Source organism: Acanthochromis polyacanthus, chromosome 15, assembly GCF_021347895.1.
Source record: "Acanthochromis polyacanthus isolate Apoly-LR-REF ecotype Palm Island chromosome 15, KAUST_Apoly_ChrSc, whole genome shotgun sequence".
NCBI classification, from domain to species: Eukaryota; Metazoa; Chordata; class Actinopteri; family Pomacentridae; genus Acanthochromis; species Acanthochromis polyacanthus.
This window is the reverse complement of record NC_067127.1, coordinates 21,808,689-21,825,911: the sequence shown is the minus strand read 5'-3', so window position 1 is coordinate 21,825,911 and position 17,223 is coordinate 21,808,689. Positions and strand designations below refer to the sequence as shown.

The following is a 17,223-nucleotide window of genomic DNA, read 5'->3' as shown; positions in this document are numbered from 1 at the left end:
CCTAATGAGGATTAAGAGGTGTATAGATAAGGGATGGATGGATATTCACTTAGCAATATTACTACTAAACACCAGTTAACTTTAGAAAATATGATAAATTAATGATGAATTGATTATTACTGTTCGTGCAGCACAATTTGCTTAAACGTCAGTGCTTTGCTTGTACCTGCATGCCGTTAATCTTGAGGGACTGCTCAAAGCAGTCGACACACTGCTGGAACTCCTTGTTGTGGAGGTGCAGCAGGGCTTTGGAGCGCATGGCTCTGGCACTGCGTCGACCCGACAGCTCCCATGCTCGGTCGTAGTACTGATGCTCCCTCAAGATGTCTCCAAGCAGACAGTACAGACTGGGCGTCTCCTTCTTCTCCAGCTCCCGGCGCACAATCTCCTCGGCCTGAGCAAACACATGGCGGAGGACAGGAAAAGTCAGAGAGCAGGAGACGGAAGGAGACAGCCATTGAAAGGGGAAAGACGTGGAATGATAATTGTGTGGCAGTGTTGCTGTAACAGTCAAAGTACACAGATGAAGTGAATAACATTGTCTTGTAATAATGGTGCGTGTCAAAGTCTGGGATATATCAGATGGTATGTGAACAGTCAGTTGTCAGGTAGTGACGCCTGTGGAAATGTTTCATAGGGATGTTGAGACGAGGCCACAGAAAATGTTGGGTTGGCACAAAACCAAAAGCCAAGACTGAATTTCAGGAATTCCATTTTGCTGATGTAGTACAGGAAAACTATATGAGAGTTAAGAAAGAACATATTGATGTTTGCTTGTTTCTTATTTTACAGGAACGATTACTAATTATCTAATGTACAGCCTTATAGAAGGACACTCAGCATTTTGGTTATTAGTGGGAACATAGCTCAAAATAGCCTAGGAACAGAGATGCGGCCACACTTGAGGAAAAAATGGCCACTCACAGGCAAGACATGCAAAGTTCCTTCATAATTGTAAAGATGCTAATCTCATCCTTGTCTGACGATAATTTAATGACAACTTATGATACACATTGACCAAGTGCTGTTTGCTGCTGCAGATATTTCATCAACTCAGAAGGAGGACTGTTAATGTTTTGAGGGTTGTGAATGCAGATCCGTCATCTAAAGGCATAAATTGTGTCTTTTGTGCTCTCTGTGATGTTCAGCTACACAACTGACTGGCTGCTGTCATCAGTGTTGCTTTAACTGGCAGACATGGTAGTTCAGATTGGATAAAAACTTGATTTATCAGATCTGTGGTGGCCACTGGGAGATTTCAAAAGCATCTATGGGCCCCACTGGACATGGACCAAATTTTAATAACAAGAGAACAAGGCTGGATCAATCAAAACAGGAAGTTCTGTGGGTTGATCCTAACCAGCAGTGGTATCTATTGACAGAGGTCCATGGAGGGACATGGAGGGACCAACTGGTTGATGTGCTCCAACAAGTCTGATCCACAGTGGCTCCAACTAACAACTTCCAGGACTTTAAGGATTTACTGCTAATTTCTCTGTGCTCGATACCACAGGACACATTCAGAGGTCTGTGGAATCCAGGCCTCGGTACATGAGATATGGTTTGGTGGTCTGTGAAAAATCCACACCATATTAGACAGTGTGTGATATTTTAGCTTATCGGTTTTAACTACACAGAGTTCACAAGCAATAAAAAGAGTTGTGGTAAGTAACTGAAAAGTAAAAACACAGGTTGAGATCTGGGATCAAAGTCTGAAAGAAAAACAGAGAACATTAAGGTAAGGATCATGTGACCAGTAACTGTCAAGTCACCTGTGGATTATTGTACTCGGTGCACTTCTACATGCCACTACAGGCTTTGGACTGTGGCTCACACTGTTGTGAGGGTGGAATAATGAGCAGATTGTTTTCTCTTTTCAAATCCCTGTATCTTGATTTAGATTATGAACAGTGCCAATGTAACCACTGCTGGGCTGAGAACCTCTGAGGCCTGACAGAGCCCAAGTTTCACTGCATTCCTTTGCTGAATCCTAATGTCTTGGGGCTGACACGGGGCCAAGAGCCGAGCCTGCCTGGAAATAAGAAGCCCCACTGTCCTTATCTAAACAACAGTACAACAATCTACAATTAAAGATAATACACAAAGCTTCTGTTACACCCTGTACATTGAAGACAATCCACTGTCATGGTTGAGCTAGCATGGCTGATACAAAACTGAAATGAAATTTAAACCTCACTTCTAACATGGAAAACAATTCTATTTGATCTGTCTGAACTCAAAGTGTAAGTCTGCCTGTCGACTAGATGCAGCTGTCATGAACTTAGTATTTAAAGGATAATTCTAGTTTATTCTGACCCAGTATATTTCCTTCTAATGTGTGTATTGTGTAACTATGGGCCATGCTAATTCTACACTCTTCACTTCAATTGTAGAAATTTTGGGGAAATGTTGAGCTCTCATTCTGCTTGTTAAAATGTGACATGTACACCTCCTGATGATACTGTCAAGGTAACACACTCATCTCTTCCACATGCTGCAGTGCTGTGACCTGCACTGTCTAAAGAGATCTAGAAGTAAAAAATAATAAAGGATTCCTTCTTCACACATAAGAAGCTCCCCGACTTCTAGCTTACATCAATTTTCACGGCACCATGTGGCCATTTAATACACATGTACCCACAAACAAAATGAACTTGGGATGAGCACAGGCATGTGTTATGCATGTGTACATTATGTATGGATAAAGAATCGCGTGAACCTAAATATGTAGTGGGCAGCGGGAACTGACGTGACTCAGAAACACCCCCACAATTTAATTCAATTGTTCCTTGTATCATTTCCGACGGATAAGTCCCAATTAGTATACAGCGGTGGATCTGTAGTCAGATCACAATCATGTGATCATCAGCAGGCACCTGACGTAGTGTTCACTTGTTGTCATAGTTACAGACATCATGCCACCATCTCTCAATGATACAGAAATCTTTAACAAATCCATGGATCCAGACTACCGCATCACTGCCAGAATCTAATCACTTGGTTCTTGAGTCATTTCTGACCTTTCCTGAAAATTTCATGCAAATACGTTCGTTTTTGAGTAATGATGGCAAGGCAAGGCAAATTTATTTATATAGCACATTCCAACAACGAGGCGATTCAAAGTGCTAATGATGCTGACAAACCAACACCGATTGTCACATAACTCCACCAAGGAGGTGGAGCTTTGGTGGAGTTATGTGATAGGGCAATATACTTCACCATCTTAATAATGATAAATAATATAAATAAGAAAGATACATGTTCAGTTATTAAAAGAAAACATTTAACCTGCCTGTACCACAGGAAGCTAACAGGAAGCTCACATTTGTGTTTTCAACACAGATTTTGTTTTCATTTTTAGAGAAACAGACAGACAGCTAAATGTACGCCAATTGTCACATAACTCCACCGTCCCTTGGCTGAGTAACAATTTTAAAAACAGCATGATACTAGATTGCACAACCTAGACCTTGAGCAAAGCCGAATGACCGAATGAATGAATGAATGACACTACCTCTCACAAATTAGATGATTTTAACATGATTACCAAAAACACAAAAAGTGACAGAAAAACATCTGTAACACTTCTAGTGGACATTTTAATAGTGACAGACATGACAGAGCCACTTCATAGACATCAGGGGTAATGCCAACAGGCTTGTACTTTAACACTGTCATTCTGCTGCCCTGGTATCCTTCCAGTAAAAACAGTGCAAACATTTACTCATAAAAAAAATAGTAAGCCATGCTGAGCACGCTCTTACTCATTTAAATGCCGCATTACTTTGAGATACAATGTCACTGTGACAGAGGAAAGCAAGAGAAGAGTAGTGGGTCTGCTTGAGGAAAAAGAAGCAGCTTTGGACAGAGACCAAACCATTCCAGACAAATGGATTGCCTTGTTATTTTGGACCCCAGTGAGTACATAACATGGACTATTGGCTAGGACTACCTCAGCACATGGTTGAAGACTAGAGGGGAGCATGAGACTTTTATTATTAGCCAAAAAAACCTGGGTAATCAAATTGGAGACACAAAGCAGGCTGTAAGTGAATAACACAGGCCCGGCAGCCTGTAGGAGTCCTGCTGAGGGCTCTGAGCAGACAGCCAGACAGGTCAGTGATCAGCCTAAGCAAACACGTCATGTCTGCACATCTGCACCTAATATTCATGTTTTTACACTGACTTATAGAGTATGGAATCCAATAGATATGTAATGCACTGATTGTAAGCTGACTACTTGACTGTGTTTAGAGTTTGCGCTGAATGAGCATCATACTTTTAAAGGGTCAATCTCTGCGTCACAGACATCCTTTGAGTGGAATCCCGTACCATAACGGAGTCTCCACCGCGTTTCACTGTGAGTGCAGTGCATCTAGCATCAAAACGTCCTTCAGCTCTTCTGCAGATATAAACATGATGATGTTGACCGATGAGTTCAAACTTGGACTGGTTTGTCAAGAGTACCTTCTTGCAGTCATCTAGAGTCCAGTGTTTGTGCTCCCTGGCAATTTTTAGGCATTCTTGGATATTTGCAGGCATCACTAATGGCTTCTGAGCAGCTTTTCTTCCCTTTAAGCCTCGTTCCTCCAGTCATGCTTATGGTCATTCTGAAGAATTCCTCAGATTTTGATCTATAAGCATTGATCTCTGCCTGAAGATCAGCTGTGGTCTTCTTTCTGTCTCGAGAATCTAGATCTTGAGGGGCTTTAGTTGGCTTTTATTTTCAGCCTCTTCCTTGGTGCATTTTCTAAGTACTAGTCTCTGTAATACTTGACCACACTGTGAGAACACTTAAAGTCTTGCCCTATTTGTCTCAAAGACCATCCAGCATCATCAAGTGCTTTAATTCAGACTCTTGTCTTTCTCAGTGAGTTCCCTACACTTTCACCATTGTGAACAGGAGTGAGGAATTTCAAACTGAATTCATGTTTTTACATCCGAATTTGAGCCAGCACACTGGAGTTCTCTGAGAAGTTAGAAATTAATCAAGAAAATATATAACCACTAAAATATTATGCTTTTGGTTCAGGAATGTAAGCAAATAACTGTAATTTGGCATCTTACTCAAAAAATAATAATTTGCTTTACCATTTTTTATGCTTTTTTGTAAAACAGTTAATTTGAAAATTTATGGAAGACAACAATAATTCTATTTTAGCATTAAAGAGATCATTTTGATTAAAGAGCTTGCACATACTAAAGGAATAACCATTACAGAAACAAAAAAAAAATATTTTGGCAATACTGTTCATTTAGGGCAGCGATGGCATACACCTTACACTGGGTGGTGGTCGTCAAATACATTTGTTCAGCGCTGTGCAGATTTTCAAAAACAGGAACTAAACACACATTGTTCATAAAGTATATACTGTGTGGTGAAAATTCTGATTCAGGTTTACTCATTTTAAAGGGATCTCAGAAACAAAAAACTAATCTGAAGTCATTTGTCCTGGATATCTGCAAATCATTAGCTTTACTGGCTGCATTTTTATGGACATTTTCAATTAGTGCCAAAAACGTGAGAGCAAAAATGTTAAAAAAAAATAAAAAATAAAAACATCTCAAAAAATGGCAAAATAGTACATAAGTTTGGCTAAGGTGAAAAAGATGTTACATCTATGAGAGCCAAATGTGTTTAAGAGCGATGGAAACAGGATAAACAAATCCACAACAACATACATAAAACATTCAACTTCAGTATTGACTGACTCAGTATCAGTGTGCTATAATATTACATTAATACACAGGGGGCAGCCAACATCTGTACTTTTGAGATTAGGCTTAAGATGTTACTTTAAATAAGCTTGTTTGAGCTGTGGAGGTCACCCTGAGGTTTCTGCCCAGATAAATGACACACTGTTGTCTTGTTTTCAACAATCATCTTGACTATTTTAAGTTTGACTGAATCATATCACCTCTTTCTGCTGCAGCAGTAGATATACACACGTGGACAAAATTGTTGGTACCCCTCAGTTAAAGAAGGAAAAACCCACAATTATCACTGAAATCACTTGAAACTCACAAAAGTAACAATAAATAAAAATTTATTGAAAATTAAATCATCAAAAACAGCCATTACTTTTGAATTGTTGATTAACATAATTATTTAAAAAAACAAACTAATGAAACAGGCCTGGACAAAAATGATGGTACCTCTATAAAAGATTGAAAACTATTTGACCAGAGTGACATGATTAACTCAGGTGTGTCATTTAATTGACATCACAGGTGTTTCCAAACTCATAATCAGTCAGTCTGCCTATTTAAAGGGAGACAAGTAGTCACCCTGCTGTTTGGTGAAAAGGTGTGTACCACACTGAACATGGACAACAGAAAGCGAAGGAGAGAATTGTCCCAGGACATCCGAAAAAAAATTACAGACAAACATCTTAAAGGTAAAGGCTATAAGACCATCTCTAAACAGCTTGAAGTTCCTGTGACAACAGTGGCTCATATTATTCAGAAGTTCAAGACCCACGGGACAGTAGCCAACCTCCCTGGACGTGGCCGCAAGAGGAAAATTGATGACAAATTGAAGAGACGGATCGTTCGAATTGTATCCAAAGAGCCCAGAGCAACCTCCAAAGAAATTAAAGGTGAACTCCAAGGCCAAGGTACATCAGTGTCAGATCGCACCATTCGTCGTTGTTTGAGCCAAAGTGGACTTCATGGGAGACGACCAAGGAGGACACCACTGCTGAAAAAAACTCATAAAAAAGCCAGACTGGAATTTGCAAAAATGCATGTTGACAAGCCACAAAGCTTCTGGGAGAATGTCCTTTGGACAGATGAGACCAAACTGGAGCTTTTTGGTAAGGCACATCAACTCTATGTTCATAGACTCAAAAACCAAGCATACGAAGAAAAGAACACTGTCCCTACGGTGAAACATGGAGGAGGCTCAGTAATGTTTTGGGGCTGCTTTGCTGCATCTGGCACAGGGTGTCTTGAAAGTGTGCAAGGTACGATGAAATCTGAAGACTATCAAGGCATTCTGGAGAGAAATGTGCTGCCTAGTGTCAGAAAGCTTGGTCTCAGTCGCAGGTCATGGGTCTTCCAACAGGACAACGATCCAAAACACACAGCCAAAAACACCCAAGAATGGCTGAGAGAAAAGCGTTGGACTATTCTAAAGTGGCCTTCTATGAGCCCAGATCTGAATCCCATTGAACATATGTGGAAGGAGCTGAAACATGCCATTTGGAGAAGACAGCCATCAAACCTGAGACAACTGGAGCTGTTTGCTCATGAGGAGTGGGCCAAAATACCTGTTGACAGCTGCAGAACGCTCATTGACAAATACAGAAATCGTTTAATTGCAGTGATTGCCTCAAAAGGTTGTGCAACAAAATATTAAGTTATGGGTACCATCATTTTTGTCCAGTCCTATTTCATGAGTTTGTTTTTTTAAATAATTATGTTAATCAACAATTCAAAAGTGATGGCTGATTTTGATTATTTAATTTTCAATAAATTTTTATTTATTGTTACTTTTGTGAGTTTCAAGTGATTTCAGTGATAATTGTGGGTTTTTCCTTCTTTAACTGAGGGGTACCAACAATTTTGTCCACGTGTGTAAATGGACATTGCACTGCATAATCCTTCCATGCACCACATTTGGACAGAAACTATTGAAGATCAATTAAAAAGACACAAAGCTGTGGATGGAAACCTGTTGCGAATAGTGCAGCTTATGAATGCTGTCAAAGATTAAGACATCAGTTTGTGGAATAAACAGTCTGAGTGTGTCAGTTGACAGTAAAAAAAATAAAAATAATAATCAAAAAATAGAAGCATGATAAATAAATTAATTCATTAAAATACAACTTGACTTACTGAGAGAATAGTATCTTCAGTGGTTTTAAGCATTCATCAGTAGAGGAACATGCTACACTTTGCTGAATCTGTTTGTCTTTCTGAGTGTGTGTACCTTTCCATGTTGGCCGAGCCTTTCGTAGCAGATAACCGCATCCTCCCAGAGCTCCAGCTTCTCATACATGAGCAGAGCAGAACTGGTGCAGCCGAGGTCTGTTAGCAGGCTGGCCAGCTGTTTCTGTGGAGGACGACAGAACAAGTTGAAGAGGTTACAACTATACTGAGGCTGTCAGCAAGCTAACATGCTCACAGTGAAAATGCTAGCATGGTGGTGGAGCAGGCACGACATTCGCGAGCATGTTAGCATTTAGCAACTACTACTAAATACAAGGAGTAGTAAGGCTGCTGGGGAGGTTATTAATAGCAGGGTGTTAAAAAAAAAATCAAAATCATTGCTGTCACCATTAGAATGAACACATAAATATGACCTGAGACCGTGCTTATAATAATAATAATGGATTAGATTTGTATAGCGCTTTTCTAGGCACTCAAAGCGCTTCACAATGGATGCTTACTACAGCATAGATCAGGGGTGTCAAACTCATTTTAGTTCAGGGGCCAAATACATCCCAATTTGATCTCAAGTGGGCCGGACCAGTAAAATCAGAGAATAAAAACCTATAAATAACCACAACTCCAAATATTCCCATCGTTTTAGTGCAAAAAAGCACATTCTGAAAATGTTCAAACTGAATCCACTATCTTTTTACAAATAATTATGAACGACCTGAAAATTCTTAAGAAAAATAAGTTAAATTTTCAACAACATTATGCTTCAGTTTATCATTTACAAATTACAACTTACAAACCACAGAGTGTCTACAAAGGCACAAAACATTTAGTCACAAATATCTGGAACTGAACAATATAGCATTTTAAAGACAAAAAACAACAAAAAAAGACAAAATATTCCAAAAATAAGACAAAAAAAGACAAAAGCGAGAAACAGAACTACAAAAAAATGGATAAACGACAGAAGCAAGACACAAAAAAAAAAAATCGCAAAACGCAAAAGTGATAAAACAACGAATAAAGCAAAACAAAATCACAAAGGGAGAAAAAACACAAGCGAGACAAAAGGGAACACAAAATGACAAAAATCAGAAACAAAGTGACAAAAAGATGAGACAAATGACAAAAGCAAGACAAAAAAGACAAAAAACAAAAACAAGACAAAATAGACGCAAATGACAAAAAGTAGACACAAAACAACAAAAAAACAATGAACAACAGTCTTTTACTTTAGGATCAAAACAACTTGTAAAGGTCTAGAAATTGTTTTAAATTTACAGTTTTACAGTTTCTACTGCGCAATTTCTACACTTTGTAAAGTGGGCCAGATTGGATGCCCTGGCGGGACAGTTTTGGTCCACGGACCGCATGTTTGACACTCCTGGTACAGAGCCTCAAAAATACTGGATTTCCTGGGGCCACAATAAATTCCAATTTTAGGGAGTAACCTCACTCCCCAGGTGTTATGCAAACACCTGCTGCTGGTCATTAAAACAAGAAAAGCACTCAAAGAGTGCAGTACTCCATTAAGGGTGCTCATTCCTTGTATTGTTTCTGAAGGATAAGTCGCTGTAGGTCTGCAGCATTGGATTTGTAGCAGGATCGCAATCGTGATCGTCAGTCGGCAGTGTTCACTCGTAATCATAGTTACAGTGACATCATGCCACTATCTCGCAATGATGCAGAAATCTTGAACAAATTTGTGGATCCAGACTATAAGCCGCATCACTGCCAAAATCTAACCAGGTGGTCCTTGTGTTGTTTCAGACCTTCACTGAAAATTTCACCCAAATCCGTTAGTCGGTTTGTGAGTAATGTTACAAACAGACAAACAGACATATGTTCAAAACAATAAAGACTCTTATGGTGATTCTTATGTATCTACAGTAAGATTTGTTTGAAATCAGTACAGGTTGATGTTTTTAACCACTGCGAAACGAAGGGAAATCAGTGGCTGCTTGAAAGGTATGAAATCAGTTGTAAAAGGTGTGGCCCGTTTCAGTAAATGCTCAGCAGTAATGTCAAATACACCATATGTGATGTGTTGTTATTGAAAAATGTGCAAAACCAACAACACACAAAGCGTAAAAATATGCTCACCCCGAAGACATGAAAATGAAATAGTCATTCAAGAAAACAAAATACAACACGGAAAACCAGCGTCAGCCATAAAAAGGCCTTCAGAGCTTTGCTACATGCAGGGCTTGGTTCTCCTGTGAGGACAAAATGCGTTGCAGTGCCTGCTGCAATGCTTCGCCCCAAACCCACTTTTGAGCCTCCAGGCGGCAATACACACTCTTCAATTCCAGCTTTATTGCCGTTATCAGTTATTACACGTTGCCTGGGTGATGTCTCCTCCCCAACTGATCTCTGCAACACCCCTCCTCCTTCAATCTCTTGGACACATCTAAATCTTTCTGTTACTGCTTATTATACTTACTGCTCTCTCCATTTTACTCTGTTCCCGATCGGTGGTGTTATAGTCTGTAGTGTTTGCCTTCATAGATCTTCTGGTACTTTGTGCTTCAGCAAATGTGTCATAGAGTGTCAATAGAGAAGTTTCCTACAGCCATGGTGAGGTCTTTCTATATCTCATGTTCCACTCCTGAACGAAAACCATATCTTGGGATTATAGTAAAGGCAGAAATGTTCGAACTGGAAACAAGTCAGACAATGATCCAGCAGTGTTGGTCCAATCAAATCATAGAATCTAGTCACAGCAGGTCTGTCAAGATTTGGATTTCTCCACATTACACATTGTTTGTGAAACACTCATGTGTATTAAAAATTTTAAGGGTGTGACTTTTTTCACTGATTTGAAAAGCCAAAATTTCAAAAGCCACAGTATAAAACAGGAACTCAGCAGCAAGCTAACATTAGCATTCTGGCCAACTAGTTTACCACCTACAGTGCAGTAATAACTAGGAGTATAATGACTCGTTTCCACACGCCTTTGCCTAATGTCAGTAATTCTGCAGAATATACAGACTGCACCCCCTGGCGTTCGGCAAAAGGAAATGCATTTCTTTATGTATAGAGAGAATATTCACCATGCCCATTTTATCAGTTTTTACCTTCCTGTTCTGTGGAATATGCACATGAAGCATTACTGCAAACTTTCAATGTACTCAAGACAGATTCTGGACTGCTAAAAAAATGCAGAGGAGATCATAGAGCTCCTATAGGAATCACTGGACTTGGCTTGACTCATACTCGCACACCAAGCTATGTGGAACAAGTCATAACAGTATATATGCTGTGCAGGAACAGCGAATGCCTGCTTTATATGCTGCCGGTCCATTATGCAAGAATGCAGATGATAACAAGGGGAAAATCAAGTTTGTTTCAGAGAGGGTCAGGAGATGTACTAGGAGAGAGCAGCTGAGGTTCTGCACCTCCATTAGTAATGCAGAAAAACAGTGGCAGAGCTCTAATGGCAGTATGAAATAATATTATCACACAGTGCGCTTCATTCTATAAGTTTCTCAATAACCACAAAACCTGTGAGATCTCGAGAGCTATGCTAATGCGCTGGCTATGACCTGCCAAAGAGCTGTCATTTCTAGACACCTGCAGAGAGGAGAAACGAATACGTGCAAAAAAGGAGTCAATCAGTCACTAACCTCAATTCTGCAATGTTCATTTTACCCATAATACTGAAATACTACAGTCAAACTCAAACTGTCATACTGATAATGTAGCTGTTCATATGACTTACCGGGAGTGGGTGTAAGACTTTAACATCCAAAATGTCCAGAATGTAAATGTTTCAGAAGCATTAATGAAACCAACACATTCAATAGTAATCACAGTGCACCATTCTGTTAGACACATTTAAAAAAATGTGAATATTAAGTTAGGGAATTGTGGGGATATAACAGTTTGGATCAGTGTTGGATGGACAGAAAAGCAGCTGATGCAGAGACTGTAATTAAACACATTATAGGGTTGGTTTGCTTTAGTTTTGGCATGCACAGTCTTATTTTAAAACAGGTTCTCAGTGATGGCCTCTCTATGACCATTTTAAAATTATTATTAGCTTCACTAGCAGCACGACTCGACAAATGTCAGTTTAATTAATGTCTTACTGACATTCAAATGTTCCCACAGAGTAAACTCGACTGTTTTGATGACAAACATTCTGCATTGAAGTTTCTTCAGACTATCAAGGCTCTAAGAGGTGCAATTCTACTCAAGGCATTTCATCCAAAATTAGTTGTTGCTACAAACTTGGCTGAGACATTTGTGGTCTCCAGAAGTTGAAAGCAACTCATTTTCATCATCCTCTGATTGTTCTTCTAGTGCTACCATGAGGGTGAAATCTAGAAGTTGGGCTTTCATAAAACGGTGTGAAACGTTTAACCGCATTTTAAGAAACTGTGGATAAGTTGGGCTGCACAGCGGCTCGATGGTTAGCAACGTCGCCTTGCAGCTAGAAGATCCTTGGTCCTGGTCTGGGATCTTTCTGCACGTAGTTTGCATGTTCTCCCGGGTACTCTGACTGAAACATGCTGATGTTGACTAGCAATTCTAAATTGTCCATAGGTGTGAAATGTGAGAGTGATTGATTGTCTCTATATGTAGTCCCGTCATAGACTGGTGACCTGTCCACGGTGTCCCCTGCCTTCACCCTAAGTCAGCTGAGATACACTCCAGCCCCTCCATGACCCTAATGAGGATTAAGTGGTGTATAGAGGATGGATGGATGTTTGTTTCAAGCAAGTATCAAGTTTCTCTGAAACAAATATTAGGAATTGGTTTGTTAATAAACAGGTAGTGGTGCTGATTCTCCAAATAAATACTAATGGATAGATTGTAACCAAATGTGTTACCCTCAGATGTATTCCCATTGAATTCATTGTAGTAACTTTGGTGACTATTTGACTTCTCATTTTGTTACATCAGAAGTTCATGATTAGAACTTGTCCAATATTTTCTTTCTGTCAAAAAATGGCATTACCATCAGGTGAAGGTGTATATCTGTATATTTAATACTAATTTAGCTAATGCATGCTAAAATTCTGGACTGAGATGGTGAACATGGTCAACACTAAGCGTTATACTACGTATACTATTTGCACTCTTTTCAGAGCATCTCCTTGTTGAAAAACTCATTAAGCCACATCCAGCAAATACAATTTGAAAGAGAACTGAGTGATCTTTTAGACTGTTCAAACAAAAAACCTTTAAATTTGGGATGTGAAGTTGAAGCAAATGTCTGATACCTGGACAGCCCATCTGGGTGGGGCCTGGCAGCAGTAGAAGACTTTGAGGCGCTCGGTCGCCGGACAGCTCTTGTCTTCAAAGTAGTCCACTATCGCCTGGAAAAAGAAAAGCAGCTGGGTTGATTATTTTTTGACAAGTGCACAAAATTTACTAAGTGCTACAGAATAGTACTGTATTTCATCCTACTGTAACTGCGGAGTTTGTCACCTCATGACCCCAAAAAAATGACTCACTTTTATCGACTGAAGGTGCAATTACAGAAGATGCAGTACCAGTGTCCTTACAACTAGCAGGGCACCCGTCTTTCATATGGTGCAGTCAGTCTCTGAGTATTGACAAGGTTACAGGGGTCATTAGGTACTAAATGGCTGATGACAGGGAACATTCATGGAGACAAAGATGGTCTTGAACATGAAAGAGCAGTGAACACAATTCTTTCAGCCCACAGCTGCTCCTGTCCCCTTCTACAGAGAAGTGTTTTTTTTTTTTTTTTTACACAAATGGGATAATCCTGCAAAAAATAAAATCCCAGGAGGAACAAATAGATAGTTCTGCCAACATTCTTACAGCAGCTTTGCAACCTTTCCACAGCGATAAGAAGGATCAGCTGTAAAGATTAAGGGGAAAGAGCCTCCCGACACCCCAGCACAACATGTCTCCTGAGGTTCCTCTTACCCTGATAAAAGTGATAGCTGCCACAGTCAGGGCAGGCTGTGCACAGTGTGGAATCCTGACAAATACACACAGTGTTGGACTCTGTATCATATGTACAATACAAACCCAATGTGGCACTTTCAAATGTGCTAATATACAAGGGCTTGGACTGTGAAAGAGGGAAAGCTGAAAGCCTGTTGATCCACAAAAGTCATTTTCGTGGCTATGAAATCACTGCTTCACAGCAGAAAAACATAGATAATGGATTCATACACCGAGCAGCCACAATGGCAGGTGAAGTGAATATCATCTTGTTTTAATGAAATATTCTGCTGGGAAAGCTTGAGTCCTGACATTCATGTGGAGTTTGACATGTACCACCCACCTAAACATTGCAGGTCAAACAACCCCCTCAAGGCAACAGCAGTCCTTGATGCCAGTTGCCAAGCTCAGCAGGACAATGCACCCCGACACACGGAAAACACGACAAAGCTAAGGTTCACCCAGGTTCCGCACTCCCCAGATCAAATCTTTTTGAGCATCTGTGGGATGTGCCAGGATACACCTGATCCTGGCTCCACAGGACATCCCCAGAGGTCCTGTGTCCATGCCCACTGGGCCAGAGGAGTTTTAGAAGCATACAGGGGTCCAACAGACTATTCGGCAGGTGGTCATCATGTTATGCCTGATCGGTGTGTATCAAAAATCGAGATCAGTCAATCAACACAGTATTGTCTTGACTGATGATGGATTTCACTGTACAGAATACCAGAATAGACAGTGAAACAGAAAGAATCAAAAAAGAGTGAAGGAGTGTGTTTCATTTGTTCAATAAGCCTGAAACCTTTCAAAGAAAGTGCTCCAAGTGCATAAAGTACATCTAAGAAAATTAAATTTACTGCTTACAATGTTACTCTCCACTACCCAGCCTCCAGCTGGTACAGGTTGGAGGAAAACAAGCAAAAACAATTTATGTTAGATTTCTCTCAGCACAAGCAGAGTGACTGTAGTCTTCGACCCAGCTGTTTGAGTCTTATAACTTCTTCATTGGCTTTTTCATAATCCCATAATGCTGTCTACATTCACTGTTTCAGGGATGTTATTGATCAACATCCAAAATAACATTTGGAGCTGTGTGGGATTAATGGTTTTGTTTGTGCTCAGGGTTGTTTTGAAAGAAAGAACAAGGATAGTCAATAACTCACAGGCACTGTGAGCTGAGTTGAGCTCTACAGCTCTTTTAACTTTGTTAATGGTCCCACCAGTTTTCTTGTTTTGTGAATTGGAGGCTAAACATTCACAGATGTGCAGATAAGATCGCCCGTGGAATCTGATTTACATCTAAGAGCACATGCAAAATGAAAAAGCAGTGACTAGCAGTATTCTGGGATTGATTTAAACTAATTGCTATGGTAACAACAGCAAGAAATGTGTATTAATTTAGTGTAATAGAAGAGCATGACTCTAGGAAACAGTTCAAAATGTGCAGATCAGTTGGGTCAGTGTTTTAGCAACACTCCATATCAGTCTGCATACTCTGATACGATACAGAAGGTGTTTAAACTCTTCATGTCACATTGTTGCAGCGATTTGAGCAAAGGCAGTCCTGGCTAAGTATTGACAGAAATTACTTTTCAGAGTGTGGATATTTCTGTATTATTATGTTTTCTAATTGATCTTTGTTTACTTTTTGAAATATTTTAATATACAGCTTAGCCAAAAAAAAGAAAAGTCACCACTTGGATTTAACTAAGCAAATAGATAAGAGCCTTCCATTGAATAATTACTGCAGTGATGAATACGTTCCAGCTGCAACAACTTATTTAACTCTAGTTGATGCAATGAGTAGCTTCTCATTTCTTAAATATCCATGCTAGAAGACATATCCTGTGGTCATGGAAAGGATGTTAATCTGTCTCAGAAGGGTCAAATTATTGGCCTGCATCAAGCAAAGAAAACAACTAAGGAGATTTCTGAAACTACTAAAATCGTGTTAAGAACCGTCTAACGCATTATTAAAACCTGGAAGGATGGCGGTGAACTATCATCTTCAAGGAAGAAACACAGTCGGTCATGAGGTCTGATGAGTCCAGATTTACCCTGTTCCAGAGTGATGGGGGCATCAGGGTAAGAAAAGAGGCAGATGAAGTGATGCACTCATCATGCTTAGTGCCTACAAGCCTGTGGGGGTTAAAGTTATGATCTGGGGTTGGTCAGATTGAGCAACATTGTGTTCCCAAAGAATGAGGTCAGCTGACTACCTGAATAAACTGAATGAACAGGTCTTTACATCAATGGAGTTTTTCTTCCCTGATGGCATGGACATATTCCAAGAGGACGAAACCAGGATTCATGAGGCTCACATTGAGAATGAGTGGTTCAGGGAGCATGAGGCATCATTTTTACACATGGATTGGCCTCCACAGAGTCCAGACCTCAGCTCCATTGAGAATCTTTGGGATGTCCTGGAGAAGACTTTGTGTAGCAATCCAACTCTCCTATCATCAATATAAGATCTTGGTGAAAGGTTAATGCATCTCTGGACAGAAATAAATGCCGTGACATTGAAAAGCTTATCGAAACGATGCCACAGCAAATATGTGCTGTTCTCAAAGCAAAAGGAAATCTTAGCGTGTGTGACTTTTTTGTTTTTTGGCTGGACAGTGAATATTTAAAATTGAGTTTGGAGGGAATTCATGAGCTGTACGCCCTTACCAAACAAATAAGTCATGAAATGTTTCAATTTATATGTACTGAGTCTAGAATATATGAGGGGTTAGAAGCAGAGGGGACTAACCCACAAAACATCTGAATTGATTTTTATATAATTTCTGTAATATTTATGGTCTAGATTTTAGTGGCCAAGTGGTCTAACCAACAACCCAAATACAGTGTTGCAGTGGCACTTCCAATGTCTGACCATTCTGGAAAACAAAACTGTGAACCCATTGTTCTCAAAACTACAGAAAATGGGTTAGAGCACTTTTCACCCTTGAGCAATGTCTGATGAAAAATATTGAACTTTTCCATCATATTCTAATTATATGAGATGCACTTCTATTGCTCTTGGCTGAAAGGAGTGGAACTTAAAGTGTTTTTCTGCTCTTGTGGTCAATCCACCTAAAGTTTGGACTTGTTCTTTCCGAGCTGTTTTTGTGTTCAGCTTAAGAGTGACTATCTGAGTTACTCTAATCTCTGCAGCTCCAACTACTCTGCCAACTCTCCTCTGACTTCTCTCATCTACAAGGTTTTTCTGTCCACACTCAGTGGTTGTTGTTTTTCATCATTCTGAGTAAACTCTTGTGGTGAAAATCCAGGAGATCAGCAGGTTCAGAAGCACTCAAACCAGCCTGTCTGACACAAACAAACTTACCACAGTCAAAGTCACTGGGATCACAGTTTTTCTTCATTCTGAACGTTAATTGAAGCTCCTGACCGGTGTTTGCAGTCTGT

At 39.9% G+C, this 17,223-nt stretch overlaps 1 protein-coding gene across 2 annotated transcripts in view; it reads right to left on the bottom strand.

The window, feature by feature from the left end:
* The window catches only part of ttc27 (tetratricopeptide repeat domain 27), a 101,288-nt gene that overhangs the window by 23,315 nt on the left and 60,750 nt on the right, over positions 1-17,223 (bottom strand). For both annotated transcript variants that reach the window (XM_022199140.2, XM_022199141.2), the window contains exons 11-13: positions 13,116-13,211; positions 7,934-8,056; positions 167-394 (exon numbers count right to left, since the gene is read on the bottom strand). In XM_022199140.2, the coding sequence (XP_022054832.2) occupies positions 167-394; positions 7,934-8,056; positions 13,116-13,211 (447 nt within the window). The remainder of the gene's footprint in view (positions 1-166; positions 395-7,933; positions 8,057-13,115; positions 13,212-17,223) is intronic.